The 15,578-nt window shown below is 35.9% G+C and overlaps 2 protein-coding genes across 2 annotated transcripts in view; one reads left to right on the top strand and one right to left on the bottom strand.

The window, feature by feature from the left end:
- OCA2 (OCA2 melanosomal transmembrane protein) overlaps positions 1–15,578 on the bottom strand; it is a 440,201-nt gene that overhangs the window by 219,850 nt on the left and 204,773 nt on the right. Inside the window, exon 19 of the mRNA XM_072795366.1 lies at positions 7,511–7,638. Within this exon, the coding sequence (XP_072651467.1) occupies positions 7,511–7,638 (128 nt within the window). The remainder of the gene's footprint in view (positions 1–7,510; positions 7,639–15,578) is intronic.
- ATP5F1D (ATP synthase F1 subunit delta) lies at positions 9,592–15,402 on the top strand. The gene is given in 3 exon segments (XM_072787267.1): positions 9,592–9,646; positions 14,886–15,001; positions 15,004–15,402. Coding segments are annotated over 3 exon segments (435 nt in total). The 3' UTR covers positions 15,268–15,402.

Raw genomic sequence — 15,578 nt, 5'->3', positions numbered from 1 at the left:
GGTATTTTTTTCTTTGTGTATATTTAGGTACCTTAGCTGGTACCTAAATTCCTAGCATTTATTTTATTTTCCTATAACTTCTTTGAGGCCAGAATGATACTTATAATATCTGAGGCATTTGTAAGTTGGTAGAGTCCTCAACATGCATTCTAGGAGCTGATGGGAACTGTAGACCCACCCCTCTCCTACCCTACATCTTATGCTGAATCAATTGGGACCACGCTATTCTTAATACCTTAAGTCTTACACCTACTCATGTAATTGTGGATATGAGCATAAAAATGGCTCTTTAGAAAGAGCTATATGATATTTATCTTTTTTGATATTTTGGATTACTTAATCCTTTATTTTTTTTCTTATACCTTCTTTATAGTGTACAGCATTCCCTTTAATTGCCTCTTATTTTCCTGTAGGCAATTAGGGGAATCAAACTGGGTATATTGATTTTGTAACAATGATACTGGAAAAGGTAATTATGTAACCTTATATTCATTCTGCAGCAGTATCCTAGGATAAAAACCAAGTATTTTCTGCATGTGAGCACTGAATTGGGAGAATTTGTCTAGTTTTTTTTTAGGATTTGTATCCTAATCATTCATTTTCATCAGACATAGACTATATTCATTGTAATAAGTCAGATGACCATCAACATTTTTCATAGAACTGGAACAAATAATCCTAAAATTTGTATGGAACCAGAAAAGACTGTGAATAACCAAAAGGAATATTGAAAAAGAAAACCAAAGCTGGAGGCATCACAATGCCAGACTTCAAGCTCTGTTACAAAGCTGTAATCATCAAGACAGCATGGTACTGGCACAAAGACACATGTCAATGGAACAGAATAGAGAATGCAGAAATGGACCCTCAACTCTATGGCCAACTAATCTTTGACAAAGCAGGAAAGAATATCCAATGGAAAAAAGTCTCCTCAGTAATGGTATTGGGAAAATTGGACAGCCACATGAAGAAGAATGAAACTAGACTGTTTCCTCACACCATACACAAAAATGAACTCAAAATATATGAAAGACCTAACTATGAGGCAGTAATCCATCAAAATCCTAGAGGAGAACACAGGCAAAACCACTTTAACCTTGGCCACAGCAACTTCTTGCTAGACACATTTTCAAAGGTATGGGAAACAAAGGCAAAAATGAACTATTGGGACTTCATCAAGATAAAAAGCTTTTGCACAGCAAGGAAACAGTCAACAAAACTAAAAGACAACCTTTTGTTGGGAGAAGATACTTGCCAATGTCTTATCAGATAAAGAGCTGGTATCCAAAATATATAAAGAACTCATAAACTCAACACCCCTCCCCCCCAAAAAAATCTAGTCAAAAAATGGGCAGAAGATATGAACAGACATTTCTCTAAAGAAGCCATTCAAATGGCCAACAGACACATAAATTTTTAAATGCTCTACATCATTCAGCATCAGGAAATACAAATCAAAACCACAATGAGATACCTCATCACACCCATCAGCATCATATTTGTGAAAAATTCCAGGTCAAATGCTAATTGGTTTTACTTTCCCATAAACTATTTTGTTATATTAGAGTGAGATAAATAAACTTTTAAATACTCCTCAAGGAAATCTCAACTACTAATGTATTCATGTTGTTTCAGTATTATTACTACCTTTGGAAATCACCAATTATTGACCTTAGAAGGACCAAAAAAATTAAGAAACAAGTAAAAAGAAATGTGGGGAAGCTTAACTTCAGAATGGCCAGATACAGAGCTCTGCAAGTCTATTTCCCAAAGAACAACCAGATGTGGTGAAAAAAAATGTTCTATTTTTGTTTTTGTTTTTTTTTTTACAAAATTTTCCTGAAATTATCCTAAGGGCATGCACCCAGTGATGAGATATTTATTAAGAAAGATGTTCATAAGAATAAGAATCATTGGCACTTCAAATATAAAGCATTTCCCACTCTGGACTCAGCATAATGGAGACTATGAGTATGTTCAAGAATATAGGGCTCCTTCTCCCTAACTCATAATGAAAAAAACTACCATACCACCCTGGGAGGAATAGGCCTCCAGCATTCTTTCTCCCTAGTTCCCTGTTACAGAGCCTAATTCCAGAAGAGTTTGGCCAAGAAACTAGGAGATCTCCTCCTCCACATAGGCCTACTCATAGGGTGGAAATCTACCTAAGGTGCATCAGAAAAAGATACTGGAACCATGACTGTCTTCATGGACCCTTTTTGCATGGTGTAAGTTCCAAACCAGGAGAAGCAAGCCTAGAAGACCGGAGACTACTGCCCCCATGCAGTGCCCTACTCATAAAGCAGAAGTATCACTCCAAGAGAAACAAGCCACTGTCCCTGCCCTTAGCTATACAGCAGTGACTCAGAAATTTTGTCCAGGAATAGAAGCAGGCCATAAGAAAAGAGAACTCTGAAACTCTCCCTTAAGGAAATGACTTTGTTTAAAACAGTGTGGGGAAAGTTCAAGCCTCAGAGTTTTCTCAAAAACAATAAAAACTTGATGATAAGCAATTAGGAGGAGACTGATAGCTCCATGAGAGTAACAAGACAAACTATATGCTAGCTAGCTTAACAGAGGGAGCTAGGGAAAGACACAGCTAAGAAGCCTCATTGACTCAGAACAAACCTAAAAACAAATCTCAAAAACTGCCCTTGCAAAGGGAAGCAAATGTAACTGGATCATACTGTGGAGAGACTTATGACTCAGGAATTGTCAAAAACAACAGAGCAATAATTTGATAATTAATGAAGACTAACACCTATCTGTGATATCAACAAACACCTTAACAGAGAGATCAGGAAAACAGACAAAAACAGACATAAAGAATAATGTAAATTTTAAATATTATGCAGAAATACTACCTTCTCAATATTTACACTAAATGTAAATGGAATAAAAGGTAGATACTGGCTGAATGAATTTTTATTAAGAATATGTTCCAACTATTGAACAAATTGAACTCCAATTAAAAAAATAAATAAATAAAATAAAATAAAATAAAATAAAATAAAATAAAATAAAATAAAATAAAATAAAATAAATTTTGGAATTGAAAAGCATGAGTGAAATGAAGATTTCAGCAGAGGTACTCAACAACAAATTTAAGATGACATTAAAAGACTCACTGAAAACTAAAATTCATCATGGTGCCTGGATGGCTCAATCAGTTAAGTGTGTGACTCAGATCATGATCTCAGGGTCCTGGGATTAATCCCCTCGTTGGGCTCCCCACTCAGCAAGGAGTATGCTTCTCTCTCTCCCTTTGTCCCTCTCCCTGCTAATGCTCTCTCCCTCTCTCGTTCAAATAAATAAATAAAATCTTTAAAAAGAAGAAAACTAGAATTTATCAAAAGAAATTATTGCTCTGAAGAACAAAAAGAGAAAACAATGAGGAAATATGAGCACAATGAAGAACTTTAGGACTCCATCAAGCAAACAAACATCACTATGATGGGAGTCTCAGAAAGAGAGGATAATAATATAATTTAAAGAGAAAAAGGGGTACAAAAGTATAATTGAAGGAATAATAATAAACTATTCAAATACTAAAAGTTGATTTTTAAAAAATTAACCTACAGATCTGAAAGGCTCAAAAGAACACAATACAATAAATACAAAGATATCCACACCTAGATGCATCATAGTCAAACTACTGAAAGACAAAGACAAAGTCTCAAAAGCAGCAACAGGAGAACAGAGGAAAAACAGTATGATTAACAGCTGACTTCCCATAAGAAGTAATGGAGACCAGAGAGCTCAGATTTGAAGTGTTGAAAGAAAAAACAACTATAAACCAAGAGTCCTATATTGATCCAGCAAAACTATCCTTTGAAAATGAAGGCAAAATAAAGACATTCACATACAAAGACTAAGAGAATATGTTCCTAGCCAAACTGCTCTACAAGATATACTAAAGGAACTCCTTCAGGCTGATACCATATGACAACTTAAATATATACAAAGAAAGAGCCATGGAAAAGGCAAATACATATATAAAAGATTGTATGAATATGTTTTTATTTTCTTCTCTTTATTTAAAATACATTGCATAAAATAATAATGATATAACTATGTTAGGCATATAACAAAGATATAACATATGTAACAATAAAAGTGCAAAGAAAAGATGAGAAACTGGAGCCATATTGGAGGGAGGTTTCTATATATTACTAGAAGTAATTTATTATTAATCCAAAATAGACTGTAATAAATTAAGATGCATATCTTAACTCCTACTCTAACCATAGAAAATAATGTTTAAAATATGGTTAAGAAAAAAGAAATGAAGAGAACTTAAATACAGAAGAAAATATTTATTTAACACAAAGAAAGGAACAAAAAAGAAATGAGATAGCAAAAACAAGTAGCAAAATGGCAGATAAAAACTCAACAATAAAATAATTTTATTAAATATGAATGGATTAAACATTTCAATCAAAAGAAAAATTGCCAAACTGGATTTTTAAAAAAATGATATCCCATACAAACAGTAAACAAAAGACTAAAGTGTCTATATCAATATCAGTCAAAATAGACCCCAGTACAAAAATATTACTAAAGAAAAGGAGGGACTATTAATAATGAAAGAAGCTCTATTCATTGAATGATAAAGTAATTCTAAAATATATGTGCCTAACTACAGATCCTCAGGATACATAAAACAAAATGAATACCCTTGAAAGAAAAAATACACAATTAAGTAATAATGAAGACTTCAATATCCCAATCTCAATAATTGATAGAACCACACATGTGATGTGTAAGACTTAAAACTGTTAACAAGCATGACATATTTGACATTTAATTTGACATTTGACATTCCACCAAAACAACAGCAAAGGACACAAACTTTTCAAGCATAAGTGGAATGTTCTCCAGGAAAGACCAAATACTAGACCACAAAACTGAAGTGATGGGAAACACTACTGAATTAAAGACATATCCCTCATGAATATATAAAACGAATTCAACAATTATACACCATGACCAAGTGAGATTTATTCTAAGAATACAAAATATATTTAACATCTGAAAATTCATTAATATAGTATGCCATGTTAATAGATTCAAATTAATAGAATCAAGGATAAAAATCACATGGTCATCTCCATAGATAGACAAGGATTTTTCAAAATCCAATATACATTTCTGTTAAAAATTCATGACAAACTTGGAATATATTGGAACTTTTTCAACCTGATAAAGAGCTGCTATTAAAAAAACAAAACCCCTGCAACAAACATTATGCACAATAATGAAAAACTGAATGCTTTGCCCCTAAGCTCAGGTACAAGGCATGGATGTCAATGCTCACCACTTCTATCCAACACTGAACTGGAAGTTCTAGCCAACAAGACAAGAGAAAAAGAAAGAAGGGAATATAGGAAAGAGAGGAAGGTGAGAATGTGAGCTAGTTAGTTGCATCCAGATCAGAAAAAGAAGAAATTAAAATGTCTTTATTTGCAAATGATATGGAAGAAAATTCTAAAGAATCCAAAAATAACTACTAGATTAATAAATGAGTTGAATAAGGTCACAGGATAAAACATCAATATAAAAACTAATCGTATTTCTATATAATGGCAAAGTACAATCAGAATCCAATCATATATTTGATGGAAGACTAATATACAGAATATACAAAGGACTATTATGATTTTTAAAAAAAACAAATGTAAAGTGGTAAAAAGTTTGAATAGAAATTTACTGAACATATAAAAATGACTAATAACATGATCTTGAATATCACAATGAGATACCACTTCACACCTACTAGAATGTCTAATAATTAAAAAGAAAGGCAATAGGTGATAGTGAGAATGTAGAGAAACTAGAATCCTATTATATTGCTGGTGAGAATGTAAAATGTATATAGCCACTTTGGAAAACATTTTGGCTGTTTCTTAAGAAGCTAAACTTATGATAAATCCTAGCATATACCCCAAAGTAATGAAAATATAAATCCACACAAAGACTTATATACAAATATTTATGACAGCAATATTCATAATGTTCAAAATTGGAAATACAAATGTTCATCAGATGGCGATGGGTAAATAAAACATAGTATATCCACATAGTGAAATAAAAAAACAAAAATCAGTAGTTGCCTAAAGCTGAAGTTGGGAGCTAGAATTAATTGTAAAAGAACATGTGGGATCTTTCTAGATGATGCAAATGTTTTGAAAATTAAAAATCACTGAATTGTAAATTTAACATGGGTGAATTTTATGATACATAAATTACATCTCAATAAAGTTGCTTTAAAAATTCCATTATTTATTCCACCAACACAACAAAGTGAAGCATAAAATTGGGGAAAGTATACCCAAAATCCAAATGAGATAGCAATTTATACCTGGAGTAAACATGTAATCAAGGCAGAGACTTTCAAAATCCAATCATGAAAACAGTAACCAGAATTTCCCCATCCATATTCTATGTGCTAGTGTGAGAAGAATACCCAAAAGAAAAAAGGTGAAGTTTTTCACTAGGGAACCAAGGACCTAGAATAAAATCCACAACTCCCTGAGAGATTTGGAGAACTAAAGGAGTCACTTGATTACATCCACACAATTCATTATGAGTAAAGACAAATTACAAAAATTCAAGGGACCTAGCTTAAAGACAATTAGTGGGGGAGAGTGTCAAAGTTTTAATCCAGAGAAGAATTAAAACCAAATGGGTCTGTCATCAGCAAATTAAGGTAATTAATGTGAGACATTTGGTGTGCTTGAGGATATGCTTTAGGGAGTAGTATTTTTCTATATCAGCTAACCTTGTATTTGAGGAGGATACAAGTTCATCAAATAAGTCTCAAGAATGAACAATAATGTCATTAATTTTTGAATAAATTTTGTAACAACAAAAACCATAATTAGAACAATATATTTTACTCACTCTTCTCTTTGATGTAGTCTTTTCCATGATAACAGAATATTTACTTAGGTATTACACAAAATGAAATAGATCATCAATATAATATTATTCTGTCAATTTGCTGTAACAAATCATTCAGCTCTACAACCAACTTAGAGCAAATTCTACTTTATAGCAAATGAAATTTGAAGAAGTTTACAAATCACAAAGATAATTTTTTTTAAAAAGCAACCAAAAAAATTTATCAGAAATATTTAGGTGGAGGGCAGCCTGGGTGGCTCAGCAGTTTAGCGCTGCCTTCAGCCCAGGGCGTCATCCTGGAGACCTGGGATGGAGTCCCATATAGGGCTCCCTGCATGGAGCCTGGTTCTCCCTCTGCCTGTGTCTCTGCCTCTCTCCATCTCTCTCTGTGTCTCTCATGAATAAATAAATAAAATCTTTAAAAAAAAGAGAAATATTTAGGTGGCTGAGATAAAAGCTGCTTTAACTTAAAATATTCTAATCACAACCTCCAGCATTTTCATCTTGGTGAATATGTGGAAAGACTTACAGACTTGGGCTTTTCTCATTAAAACAGGAAATATAAACGTCAGGAAAAGATTACATTGCAAAAGTTCTAAAGTCTTACCTCCATCAGAACAAAGAGTGCTGCAAAGAATAGAAGAGTTGCCCATTCCACTCGGTGTAGAATTATCTCAAAATCATGAATATCAGCTAAAATTAACAACCAGATGGCACCCAGAATAGCAATCCATCCTGAAAAAGAAATAAGTGCACATATAGACATAGATGTAGTTCAATTGTTAACACACTGAGTTTATAATCTTCTGATTATTTTCCTTGTTGAAAAAAGTATATTCTGCAAACTGAACATATTTAAAATGTATAATTTATATTTTGGCTAATGCACCCACAAAACCAATAATAAAATCAAGGTATTGAACACATTCACTGCCCTCAACAATTTACTAATGTCTGCATTCTTGTATCCGCTCTGACTCCCCTGTAACCCCATCCTACACCCAGGAACTATTCATGTATTTTCTTTCACTACAGATTATATTTTCTATGAATACAATCATACAGTATGCGTTTTTTTGTCTGCTTCGATTTCAACACAACTATTTTAAGATTCTTCAATGTTGGTTTGTGGATCAATAGTTCATTGTTTTTTATTGTTTAGGAGTATGCCATGGGATGGCTATGGGATGATGTACATATCTATTCACTGTTGATGGGACATTTGGATTGCTTCCATTATTTGACTATTACAAACGAATGTGCTATTAAATGTCATTTTCAATTATCTATATGTACATATGTTTTCAGTTCCCTTGAATAAATAACTGGAAATGGATTAGTTGATTATATGATAGATTAGTATTATAGAATTTTTATGTTTTATGAAATTCTGAAACTGTTTTCCAAAATGGTTGTAACATTTTACCGCCCCACCAACAGTATATGAGAATTCTGTTCCCCTAGATTTTCAACACTAAGTCAGCCTTTTTTTAATGTTTGACCTTCCAATGAGTAAGAAGTATCAAATCTCATACTCCAATGAGTATGAAGGGTATTTTTTGTAGTTTCAAATTGCATTTCTCTAATGCCTAATGATGTTGAGTGTTTTCTCATATAGCTATTTGCCAACCATAGATCTTCTTTTTTAAATTTTTTGTTCAAATGGTCTGCTCATTTTTTTTAATGAGTAGGGCAAATATAATCCAAAATAATAGAAGAAAAGAAAGAATAAGGATTGGAGCAGGAATCAGTGAAATAGAAAATATTAGAGGAAAGCAATGAGATCAATTTGGTTCTTAGAGAAAACCAAAAAGGTTGATAAAGCTTAGCCAATTTGAATAGGACAAAACATGAGAAGACAAAATTTGCCAAGATCAACAATAAAAACAGTGACAGGACTATAAACTCTATATACATAAAAAGAGTACTAGTTTGGTGTGCCTAAGTGGCTCAGCCAGTTAAGTGCACAACTCTTGATTTTGGCTCAGGTCATGGTCATGGGATCAAACCCTATGTCAGGCTACATTCTCTACCCTGCCCCCCTCCCCCCACCCTTTACCTCACTCTCTCTCTAAAATAAATATTTTTTTTTAAAAAAAGAGTACTAGTTTTCTACACCTGCCATAACAAATTATCACACGTGTATGGCTCAAAATAAAACCTACTCCTTATATAACAATTTTCTTAGGTCAGAAGTATGGTGGACTCAGCTACATTTCTGACTAGAACCTCATCAAGACAAAAATCAAAGTGGTGGCAGGACTGAATTCTTTTCTGGAGGCTCTAGGAAAGAATCTGCTTTCTTGTTCATTCAAGTTGTTGACATAATTCAATTCTTTGCATTGTAAGACTGAGGCCCCAATTCCCTCACTGGCTGTCACCCAGGAGTTGTTCTCACTTCTAGAGACCACTCACGTTCCCTAGGACATGACCCCTACCTTCATCTATCATCAAAGCCAGCAATGGTAGGTCAAATCCCTCTCACACTTCAAATCTCTCTTGCCTCTCTTCTGTCTTATCTCTCTAACTCTTCTGTCTTCCACGTCTACCTTTAAGGGTCCATGTGATTACACTGGGCCCAGCTAGATAATCCAGGAAAATCTTATATTAAAGTCCCTTTGCCACACAACATAACACATACAGGCAGTAAAACATCAGGAATTAAGAGTTAAACACCTTTAAGGGACCATGTATGGATTTATTTGGAAAGAGCATTTTAACAATGCTCTCATCTATGAATATGGTATATATCTCCATTTATTTAGATCTTCTATATAAAGGTTTTTCTAAGGATGTTCTCTAGAAATCCCAGGCATCTTTTGTGTTGAGATTAACAAATTGATTCTGAAATTAATGTGGGAATGCAAAGGACCTATAATAGCCAATATGACCTTGAGAAAGAAGAACAAAGTTGAATAATACACACTATTTCACACCAAGACTTATTATAAAGCTACAATAGTCTAACAGTGTAGTATCGCAACAGTATATAGTTACTCTGATCAATAGAGAATCCAGAAATACACTCCTACATTCATGGCCAATTGATTATCTTTCTTCTTTTTAAATAAAATTTTATTTATTTATTCATGAGAAACAGAAAGAGAGGCACAGACATAGGCAGAGGAAGGAAGCAGGCTCCCTGCAGGGAGCCCAATGTGGGACTCAATCCCGGGACTCCAGGATCACACCCTGAGCCAAGGGGAGACACTCAACTACTGAGCCACTCAGTAATCCCATGCCAATTGATTTTCAACAAAGGTTCAGTGACAGTTCAGTGAAGAAATAGTAGTTTTTCCACAAATGCTGCTGGAGGAATTGGATAATCATATAAAAACAAAAAAGATTTTTACTCTGATCCGATCATTGAATTATATACAAAAGCTAACTAAGTGGATCATAAGTCTAAATGTAAAATTTATAACTATAAAACTTCTAGAATAAAATATAGAAGTCTCTTAGTCTTTGGGAAAGTTTTCTTGGATACAACACTAAAAGCATGATCTACAAAAGGAAATTTTCATTAATTTGACTTCACACTTCTCAAATGTCACTGTTACATAAATCTCAAGACAAGCCACAGAGTTGGAGAGAAATTTGGAAATTATCTATCTCATAAAGGAATCCTCATATCCAGAATATATTCCTCAAAATTCTCAAAACTCAACATTACAAACAACTCCATTAAAATGGAGAATGTTTTGAATAAACACCTCACCAAATATATAAGGATGGCAAATAAGCACATGAAAATATGCTCAATATCACAAATCATCAGGAAAATGCAAAGCAAAACCATACATACCTTACTGCATGCCTTAGAATGTGTAAAACAAAAAGCACTAAGTGTAGACTAAGTGTAGTCTAACTGTAGACAACGATTTGGAGAAATGGAACTCTCATATACTGCTGATAGAATTGTGAAATATTACAACCACTTTGGAAAACAGTCTTGCAGTTTTTAAAAACATTGCCTATAAGTCTACCAAATATCCAATGATTCCACTTTGGGGTATTAACTCAAGAGAAATTAAATCTTATGATGAAAGAAAGAATTGAACACGAACATTCATTATAGTTTCAGCCCTAATAGTAAAAAACTAGAAACAAACCAAATGCACAACAACAGGTAAATGGATACATGAGTTGTGGCATATTCAATTCATAGAATACTATTCAGCCAATAAAAGGGAAGGAAATATTGATGTACACCACCACATGGATGAATCTCATAATAATTATGCTAAGAGTCCAGACTGAGAAATATTACTAATTACACACCCTTTTACATAAAACTCTAAAAAATGCAGATAGTAGGGTCTGAAAAGCTATAGCTCATTGGTCAAATCTGGCTCACTGTATGTTGTTTCTTTATGATTTCTTTTCTTTTTTAAATTTCATTTATTGGAGTTCACTTTGCAAACATATAGCATAACACCCAGTGCTCATCCCGCCAAGTGCCCCCCCTCAGTGCCCATCACCAGGCACCCCCACCCCCTGCCCACCTCCCCTACGACTACCCCTTGTTCATTTCCCAGAGTTAGGTATCTCTCAATTTTTATCACCCCCACTGATATTTTGACTCATTTTCTCTCCTTTCCCTTTATTCCCTTAAACTGACTTTTATATTCCCCAAATGAATGAGACCATATAATGCTTGCCCTTCTCCAATTGACATATTTCACTCAGCATAATACCCTTGAGGTCCATCCACGTCAAAGCAAAAGGTGGGTATTAGTCATATCTAATGGCTGAGTAATACTCCATTGTATAGAAAAACCACATCTTCTTTATCCATTCATCTTTCTTTTTTTTTTTTCCATTCATCTTTCAATGGACACCGAGGCTCCTTCCACAGTTTGGCTATAGTGGACATTGCTGCTATAAACATTGGGGTGCAGGTGTCCCGGCGTTTCATTGCATCTGTATCTTTGGGGTAAATCCCCAGCAGTGCAATTGCTGGGTCGTAGGGCAGGTCTATTTTTAACTCTTTGAGGAACCTCCACACAGTTTTCCAGAGTGGCTGCACCAGATCACATTCCCACCAACAGTGCAAGAGGGTTCCCCTTTCTCCACATCCTCTCGAACATTTGTTGTTTCCTGTTTTGTTAATTTTCCCCATTTTCACTGGTGTGAGGTGGTATCTCATTGTGGTTTTGATTTGTATTTCCCTGATGGCCAGTGATGCGGAGCATTTTCTCATGTGCTTAAGGCCATGTGTATGTCTTCCTCTGTGAAATTTTTGTTCATGTCTTTTGCCCATTTCATGATTGGATTGTTTGTTTCTTTGCTGTTGAGTTTAATAAGTTCTTTATAGATCTTGGATACTAGCCCTTTATCTGATACGTCATTTGCAAATATCTTCTATCATTTGGTAGGTTGTTTTTTAGTTTTGTTGACTGTTTATTTGCTATGCATAAGCTTCTTATCTTGATGAAGTCCCAATGATTCATTTTTGCTTTTGTTTCTCTTGCCTTCATGGATGTATCTTGAAAGAAGATGCTGTGGCCAAGTTCAAAAAGGGTGTTGCCTGTGTTCTCCTCTAGGATTTTGATGGATTCTTGTCTCACATTTAGATCTTTCATCCATTTTGAGTTTATCTTTCTGTATGGTGTAGGAGAATGGTCTAGTTTCATTCTTCTGCATGTGGATATCCAATTTTCCCAGCACCATTTATTGAAGAGACTCTTTTTTCCAGTGGATACTGTTTCCTGCTTTGTCGAATATTAGTTGACCATAAAGTTGAGGATCCACTTCTGGAATCTCTATTCTGTTCCATTGATCTATGTGTCTGTTTTTGTGCCAGTACCACACTGTCTTGATGACCACAGCTTTGTAGTACAACCTGAAATCTGGCATTGTGATGCCCCCAGCTATGGTTTTCTTTTTTAATATTCCACGGGCTATTCGGGGTCTTTTCTGATTCCACACAAATCTTAAGATGATTTGTTCCATCTCTCTGAAGAAAGTCCATGGTATTTTGATAGAGATTTCATTAAATCTGTAAATTGCCCTGGGTAACACTGACATTTTCACAATATTAATTCTTCCAATCCATGAGCATGGAATATTTTTCCATCTCTTTGTGTCTTACTCAATTTCTTTCAGAATTGTTCTGTAGTTTTTAGGGTATAGATCCTTTACCTCTTTGCTTAGGTTTCTTCTTAGGTATCTTATGCTTTTGGGTGCAATTGTAAATGGGACTGACTCCTTAATTTCTCTTGCTTCAGTCTCATTGTTAGTGTATAGAAATGCCACTGATTTCTGGGCATTGGTTTTGTATCCTTCCACATTGTTGAATTGCTGTATGAGTTCTAGCAATCTTGGGGTGGAGTCTTTTCAGTTTTCTATGTACAGTATCATGTCATCTGCTAAGAGGGAGAGTTTGACTTCTTTGAAAATTTGAGTGCCTTTTATTTCTTTTTGTTGCCTGATTGCTGAGGCTAGGACTTCCAGTATATGTTGAATAGCAGTGGTGAGAGTGGACATCCCTGTCTTGTTCCTGATCTTAGCTAGGGTAAAGGCTCTCCGTGTTTCCCCACTGAGGATGATATTTGCTGTGGGCTTTTCATAGATGGCTTTTAAGATGCTGAGGAATGTTCCCTCTATCCCTACACTTTGAAGAGTTTTGATCAGGAATGGATGTTGTACTTTGTCAAATTCTTTCTCTGCATCTGTTGAGAGGATCATGTGGTTCTTTTTTTTTCTCCTCCTGATATGATCAATCACATTGATTGCTTTAGGAGTGTTGAATCAACCTTGCCTCCCGGGGATAAATCCCACTTGGTCATGGTGAATAATCTTCTTAATGTACTCTTGGATCCTATTGGCTAGTATCTTGTTGAGAGTTTTTGCATCCATGTTCATCAGGGATATAGTCTATAATTCTTTTTGGTGGAGTCTTTGCCTGGTTTTGGAATTAAGGTGATTCCGGCCTCATAGAACGAGTTTGGAAGGATTCGAGCTCTTCTATCTTTCCAAACAGCTTTAGGAGAATAGGTATGGTTTCTTCTTTAAATGTTTGCTAGAATTCCCCTGGGCAGCCATCTGGCCCTGGATTTTTGTGTCTTGGGAGGTTTTTGATGACTGCTTCAATTTCCTCCCTGGCTACTGGCCTGTTCAGGTTTTCTACTTCTTTGTGTTCCAGTTTTGGTAGTTTGTGGTTTTCCAGAAATGCGTCCATTTCTTCTAGATTGCCTAATTTATTGGCGTATAGCTGCTCATAATAAGATTTTTAAATCGTTTGAATTTCCTTGGTGTTGGTAGTGATCTCTCCTTTCTCATTCTTGATTTTATTAATTTGAGTCTTCTCTCTCTTCTTTTTAATAAGGCTGGCTAATGGCTTATGTATCTTATTAATTATTTCAAAGAACCAACTCCTGGTTTTGTTCATCTGTTCCACATTTCTTCTGGTCTCCATTTCAATGAGTTCTGCTTGAATCTTTATTAACTCTCTTCTTCTGCTGGGTGTAGGATCTATTTGCTGTTTTTTCTCCAGCTCCTTTAGGTGCTAGGTTAGCTTTTGTATATGAGTTATTTCCTGTTTTTGGATGGCTGCTTGTATTGCAATGTATTTCTCCCTCAGGACTGCTTTTGCTATATCCCAAAGATTTTGAATGGTTGTATCTTCATTTTCATTAGTTTCCATGAATCTTTTTAATTCTTCTCTAATTTCCTGGTTGACTCTTTCATCTTTTAGCAGAATGATCCTTAACTTCCACGTGTTTGAAATCCTTCCAAGCTTCTTGTGATTTAGTTCTAATTTCAAAGCATTATGGTCTGCAAATATGCAGGCGATGATCCCAATCTTTTGGTATCGGTTAAGACCTGATTTGTGACCCAGTATGTGGCCTATTTTGGAAAAAGTTCCAAATGCATTTGAGAAGAATGTGTATTCAGTTGCATTTGGATGTAAAGTTCTGTAAATGTCAGTGAAATCCATCTGGTCCAGTGTATCATTTAAAGCTCTTGTTTCTTTGGAGATGTTGTGCTTAGAATACCTGTCGAGGTGGATGTCCCCACGCAGACGGGAGCCTTTGGCATCCTTGTGGAGCACGTGCCCACCTTGTAGGTCCTGCAAGTGCCCACCTGTAGGTCCTGACTGGGCTGGTGGTTGTCCACGCCGAGGACGGCACCATCTCCAAATACTTCGTGAGCAGTGGCTCAGTCATGGTGAACGCTGATTCCTCAGTGCAGTTGCTGGCTGAAGAGGCTGTGACACTAGACATGCTGGACGTGGGGGCAGCCAAGATGAATCTGGAGAAGGCGCATTCGGAGCTGTCAGGGGCAGCGAAAGAGGCTTCCAGGGCTGAGATCCAAATCCGCATCGAGGCCAATGAGTCCCTGGTGAAAGCTCTCGAGTAGGCGGTGCATGGCCCTTGCTATTAGGGAAACCGAGGCCCATGCCCCTGGCAGGCTGGGCCAACTCCCATGGGTCCAGAGTGATGGCGGGAGGCGGGATGGGCAGAAGGTGAGCAAGCCTCTAGAGGGATGCGACCCATGCAGGGCGCGGTCTTGTGGAAGCCGGCCCCCAGGGGGCAGCCCCGTTAAGCTTCTTGCCTGGAGCAGCCTCGTCAAACCCGGGAAGCTGAGGCTCCTTCGGGGGTTGGGGCTGCTGACTGGGGCTGAGCTCAGAGACCTTGCTCTGCTTTTTTTTTGGGGGGGGGGGGTTACCC

The sequence above is a fragment of the Canis lupus genome, chromosome 2, assembly GCF_048164855.1.
Source record: "Canis lupus baileyi chromosome 2, mCanLup2.hap1, whole genome shotgun sequence".
In the NCBI taxonomy this organism is placed as follows: Eukaryota; Metazoa; Chordata; class Mammalia; order Carnivora; family Canidae; genus Canis; species Canis lupus.
Note: the sequence above shows the minus strand (reverse complement) of the source record. Positions and strands in the feature narration are given on the sequence as shown.